Source organism: Heterodontus francisci, chromosome 3 (genome assembly GCF_036365525.1).
Source record: "Heterodontus francisci isolate sHetFra1 chromosome 3, sHetFra1.hap1, whole genome shotgun sequence".
NCBI classification, from domain to species: Eukaryota; Metazoa; Chordata; class Chondrichthyes; order Heterodontiformes; family Heterodontidae; genus Heterodontus; species Heterodontus francisci.
Genome location: NC_090373.1, coordinates 158,676,904 through 158,682,903, shown reverse-complemented (window position 1 = coordinate 158,682,903; position 6,000 = coordinate 158,676,904). Strand labels below are relative to the sequence as shown.

The 6,000-nt window shown below is 43.2% G+C and overlaps 1 protein-coding gene across 2 annotated transcripts in view; it reads left to right on the top strand.

Moving 5' to 3' along the window:
* The first annotated feature begins 280 nt into the window (after positions 1 to 280).
* bend3 (BEN domain containing 3) overlaps positions 281 to 6,000 on the top strand; it is a 29,240-nt gene continuing 23,520 nt past the window's right edge. Inside the window, exons 1-2 of one of the 2 annotated variants that reach the window (XM_068019221.1) lie at positions 281 to 366; positions 4,823 to 4,932. In XM_068019221.1, coding sequence (XP_067875322.1) covers positions 4,830 to 4,932 — 103 coding nt within the window. In that variant the 5' untranslated portion in view covers positions 281 to 366; positions 4,823 to 4,829. Of the gene's footprint in view, positions 367 to 1,281; positions 1,341 to 4,822; positions 4,933 to 6,000 lie in introns of those variants that run through there. The other variant, XM_068019228.1, reaches the window with a different exon arrangement.

Genomic DNA, 6,000 nt, shown 5'->3' with positions numbered 1-6,000 from the left:
CTCTCTCTGTCCGCCCGTCTTACTCCTTTTCTCTGTCCTCTGTTGCCCTACCCTTCCCCCTCTCTCCTCCCGTGTTTCTCTTTTTCCCCTCTCTGACTCTTTCCTTCTCCTCTCATGCTTCTCCTCTTCGCTTTCCCTTGTTCTTCTCGTGCTTCTTTCTCTCTCTCTCTCGTGTTTCTCCCTTTCTTTTCCCTCTCGCCTGGCTGCGGAAATGACACAAAGTCACGTCACGGAGCGGACACCCAGAGTAAAAAAACACGGCTCCATTTTCCACAGGCGGGGAGCGGAGAGAGCGGGCTCCCCGCAGCTCAGGTAGCGCAGCCACACTCAGCCCGCCCGCCACAGAGACAGAGAGAGACAGGGCAGGTAAGGGCGAAGCGACACACAGCACGCTCTTTAACACATAATGAAGCCGCTTGGGCTGGGTGGGTGAAAGAAAAAGCAGATCTAATCTGCAGAGATATTTATCACCAATGAAGGACAAACTCTGCCTCTGAAGGAGGGTCATGGCGCCACGCTGTACGTGTCCAGAGCCCAGAGCGCGGTGCCTGCTCTCCTAACAGCTGCTGCATGCTGTTGGCTGAAGGAATTCCGCCCCCTTCCCTCTCTCTCATAAGTTTTGCGAGAATTATTGGTGACTTCGCAGGAATGTGCAGTCTCTTCTCCCTACATTTCAAGCTTGGGAGGTTGTGGATTCAGTGCAATAAGGAAGTAGATTGGGGGCTTTGCTGAATTGTGTCTCTGGCTTTAGCTGGGTGGAGCCACAGCGCCTCCACAGGATTCCCGGCCCCCGACCCCCAATGTCAGGCACATGGCAAACCCACACAACTCAGCTCAGTAAAGCTTTACTGTTGTCAAAATGTGCTCAATTTAAGAGACGTCGGTGTGCCAACTCCTCACATCCCCTTTGCTTTTAATCCACACTAAGCATGGTGGTTAGATAAGATGACACTGCATCACACTAAATATCTCCAGCATCAAAATAAAAATTGCTTTGGAATTAAGTGTTAATGTTCATTCTCAGGCTGGGTAATGGCCTCTGCATCTTTCCACTTTTCTCAATGCAGATGTTTCTTTTACTTTGCGAAAATATTTTTTTTTTTAAATGAGTGCGAAGACCATTGCACTTGACCCCAGCTCCTCCTGCTGTTTTCTGTTAAGAACGTTACTGGGTGAGAATGGATCTGTCCCAGGTAAATTGGAATCAAAGATTGGCAGGCAAAACTGCAACGGAACAATGGGCTTCCTTTAAAGAGGAGATGGTTCGGATACATTCCCACGAGGAGGAAAGGGCAAACAAATCGAGAGCTCCCTGGATGACAAAAGTGATAGAGAATAAGGTGAAGCAGAAAAAGGGTGCATATGACAAGATGTCAGGTGAATAATACAGTTGGGCATCAGGCTGAATTTAGAAGGTTCAGAGGGGAAATGAAAAAAACAAATAAGAGAAAGAAAAAGAGGGTGTGAGAAGAGACTGGCAGCTAACATAAAAGGGAATCCAAGCGTCTTCTATAAGCATATACATAGTAAAAGAAGGAGTGGAGCTGTTTAGGGACCTAAAAGGGGATTTATGCATGGAGGCAGGGGGTATGGCTGAGGTACTAAATGAATATATTACATCTGTCTTTACAAAGGAAGAAGGTGCTGCCCAAGTCATAGTGAAAGAGGAGATAGTTGAGACACTGGATGAGCTAAAAATTGATAAAGAGGAGGATCAGTGCTTGGGTCACAGTTGTTTACAATCTATATAAATGATTTGGATATGGGGACCAATTGTAATATTTCCAAATTTGCAGATGACACAAAACCAGGAGGGAATGTAAGTTGTGAGGAGGATGCAAGGAGGTTTCAAGGGGATTTGGACAGGCTAAGTGAATGGGCAAGAACATGGCAGATGAAATATAATGTGAATAAGTATGAAGTGATCCACTTTGGTAGAAAAACCAAAAAGGCAAGAGTATTTCTTATATGGTGAGAGGTTGGGTAGTGTTTATGTCCAAAGAGTCATAGAGTAATTTATGGCACAGAAGGAGGCCATTCAGCCCATTGAGTCCATACCAGCTCTCCACGGAACTATGCAGTCAGTCCCACTCCCCGGCTCAATCACCATAGCCCTGCAAGTCTATTTCTCTCAGGTGGCCATCCAACTTCCCCTTGAATTCAGTGATTGTCTTCGCTTACACCACCCTTGTGGGCAGTGAGTTCCACGGCATTACTACCCGCTGTGTAAAAAAGTGCTTTTTTATATTTCCCCTGCACTTTTTTGCCCAAAACTTTCAATGCATCCCCTGGTCTTGTGAGACCTGGATGTCCTTGTTCATGAGTCACCAAAAGCTAGTATGCAGGTGCAGCAAGCAATTAAGAAGGCAAGTGGTATGTTGGCCTTCATTACAAGGGGATTTGAGTACAAAAGTAAAGATGTATTGTTTCAATTGTATAAAGCGTTGGTGAGACTGCACCTGGAGTATTGTGTACAATTTTGGTGTCCTTATCTAAGGAAGGATATACTTGCCATAGACGGAGTGCAACAGAGGTTCACCAGACTAATCCCTGGGATGGCGGGATTGTCTTATGAGGAGAGATTGCAGAAACTGGGCCTGTATTCTCTAGAATTTCTAAGAATGAGAGATGATCTCATTGAAACTTACAAAATTCCTACGGGATGTGACAGGGTAGATGTGGATAGGATGTTTCCTCTGGCTGGTGAGTCTAGAACAAGGGGACACAGTTTCAGAATAAGGGGCAGGCCATTTAAGACTGAGATGAGGAGGATTTTCTTTACTCAGAGGGTGGTGAATCTGTGGAATTCTCTACCCCAGAGGGCTTTGGAAGCTCAATCATATTGAGCATGTTCAAGACCAAAATTGATAGATTTCTGAATTCTAACGACATCAAGGGCTATGGGGATAGTGTGGAAAAATGACATAGAGGTAGATGATCAGCCGTGATCTGTTTGAATGGTGGAGCAGGCTCAATGGGTAGAATGGCCTACTCCTGCTCCTATTTCCTATTAGATAGGCTGGCAGTACATAAAGTTGATAAGTCACCAGGGCCGAATGAGATGCATCCAAGGGTACTGAGGGAAGTAAGGATGGAGATTGCAGAGGCACTGGTCATAATTTTTCAATCCTCCTTAGATATAGGGGTGGTGCCAGAGGACTGGAGAATTGCAAATGTTATACCATTGTTCAAAAAAGGGTATAAAGATATGCCCAGCAACTACAGACCAGTCGATTTAACTTTGGTGGTGGGAAAGCTTTTAGAAATGATAATTCTGGTCAAAATTAGAAGTCACCTTGACAAATGTGTATTAATTAAGGAAAACCAGCATTGATTTGTTAACTAACTTGCTTTGAGATTTTTGATGAGCTACCAGAGAGGGTTGATGAGGGTAATGTGGTTGATGTGCTGTACATAGTCTTCCAAAAGTCATTTGATAAACTGCCACATAACAGGTTTGTCAGCAAAGTTAGAGCCCATGGAATAAAAGGGACATTTGCATGTATGGATTTGAAATTGGCTCAGTGATGGGAAACAGTAGTTGTGAACAGTTGTTTTTTGTACTGGAGGCAGGTATATGGTGGGGTTCCCCAGGGGTCGGTGTTAGGACCCCTACTTTTCTTGATATATATTAATGAGCTGGACGTGGGTATACAGAGCACAATTTCAAAATTTGAAGTTGACACAAAACTTGGGAGTATTGTGAACTGTGAGGAGAACAGCGATCGACTTCAAGAAGAAATAGGCTGGTGGGACGGGTAGACAAGTGGCAGAAAAAATTTAATGCAGAGAAGTTTGAGGTGATTCATTTTGGTAGGAAGAATGAGGAGAGGCAATATAAAATAAAAGGTGTCATTCTAAAGGGGGTGCAGGAGCAGAGGGATCTGGGGGTATAAGTGCACAAATCATCGAAGCTGGTAGGGCAGGTTGATGAAGTGGTTTATAGATCATATGGGATTCTGGGCTTTATAAATGGGGGCATAGAATACAAAAGCAAGGAAGTTATCATAACCTGTAGAAACCACTGATTCGGCCTCAATTGGAGTATTGTGTCCACTTCTGGGTTCTCCTTAGAGAAGAGAAGATTAAGAGGAGATTTGATAGAGGTGTTCAAAATGATGAGGGGTCTGGACAGATTAGATTGGGAGAAACTGTACCATTTGGCGGAAAGATCGAGAACCGGAGAACACCGATTTAAGGTGATTGGCAAAAGAAGCAACAGCGACATGAGGGAAAACTTTATCATGCAGTGAGTGGTTAGGATCTGACAGAGAGCCAGCATGGAAATGATGGGCCAAATGCCCTCCTTCTGTGCTGTAACCATTCTATGCCTCTGTGTGAACTGAATGCATAAAAGTGCGTTCTACACACAACTTCTTGGAATAATTGCAATGTGAACCGAGGCTTCCGACAGCAGCAGATATTCCCTGAATGTTAACAGTTTCATTTTTGTTCAGATGGAGGAGGTGAAAAAGGTAAATTTTGGATGATAATTTAAAAAGTAGCTTTTTTTCTAAAAAAAATGAGTTAATATGCTTTAAGCTAATTATTCTGGAAAATAGAGAGAAATGGAGCAGACATTTGTAATTCACTTTGGCAGACTAAAATTTGTGCAAGGAAGTGTGCACTTGATCCCTAGGCCAAGTTAACTGATGAATGAATTATCCCCAGGAAACTGATAAATCTAAAGGTTTTATGTAAGGAAATAATGAGTGAATGTATTGCTTTGTTAGCTGTTAATTCATAGAGCTTTATTAGCTGTTATTCACACATCTTTAGTACAGAATTTATTTGTGTTTAACTGTAGAATTCTTTATTCCAGGTAGACAATGAACATTGCAGAGCAGAATGAAGAATTTGGACCCAGAGCACCATTCATAGTTCTAAACCCTTCAGTCAGTAAGGATGAAGAGTTAGAAAAAGGAGTGCCTGGTAAATTCCTTTATAATAATTTTTTGGGGGGGAGAAAAGGCCTTCTTAATGTAATGGGGCTCATATGGGCAAGGATTATGAGAGAAGCAATGACCTACTCTGTGGCAGGAACTTAAATGGTTTTATTTTCAGTTTCCTTTCTATTTTAGTGGCTACTGGTAACCTCTGCAGTTTTATTAATGTTTCCTCATACTAAGTGGCTACCCAGTGCTCACCAGATGGACCAATGGTGTCATCACACTTTGATAACACAAGTGCAGCCTGCGATTTAAAAACTTGCCATTGGCAGGCAGTATTAGAAATACTTTTTAGACAAAATGTCAAAATATACTTTTGCACATCTTCAATTTTGACTGCAAGGCAACTTTATTTTATTGGAAGTCACCCAGCATCAGATTTACAATCTACAAAGAAAGTCCCTGAGACACTCATATAAGACTGAGTAACATCATTATAAAGTCTGACTTCTATGTAGCCTTGGACTTCGAACATAGCACAAAATACAGCACAGAAGGAGGCTATTCAGCCCATCGCGTCCACGCCAGCCGAATAAGCTATCCACCCAAACTAATTCCACCTTCCAATAGAACATAGAACAAAATACAGCACAGAAGGATGCCATACTTCTACTTAGCATAGTTGCCTGTTAGTTTAACCTCCAAGATTAAAACCTATTTGGCGAGGATATCTATATTGACATTGGTTCACTAATGTCCTTTAGGGAAGGAAATCTGCTGTCCTTATCTGGTCTGGCCTACATGTGACTCCAGACCCACAGCAATGTGGTTAACTCTTACATGCCCTCTGAAATGGCTTAGCAAGCCACTCAGTTGTATCTAACCGCTACAAAGTCAGTAAAAAGGAATGAAACTGGACGGACCACCTGGCATTGACCTAGGCACCGGAAACGGCAACGGCAAACCCAGCCCTGTCGACCCTGCAAGGTCCTCCTTACTAACATCTGGGGGCTTGTGCCAAAGTTGGGAGAGCTGTCCCACAGACCAGTCAAGCAACAGCCTGACATAGTCATACTCACGGAATCATACCTTACAGACAATGTCCCAGACA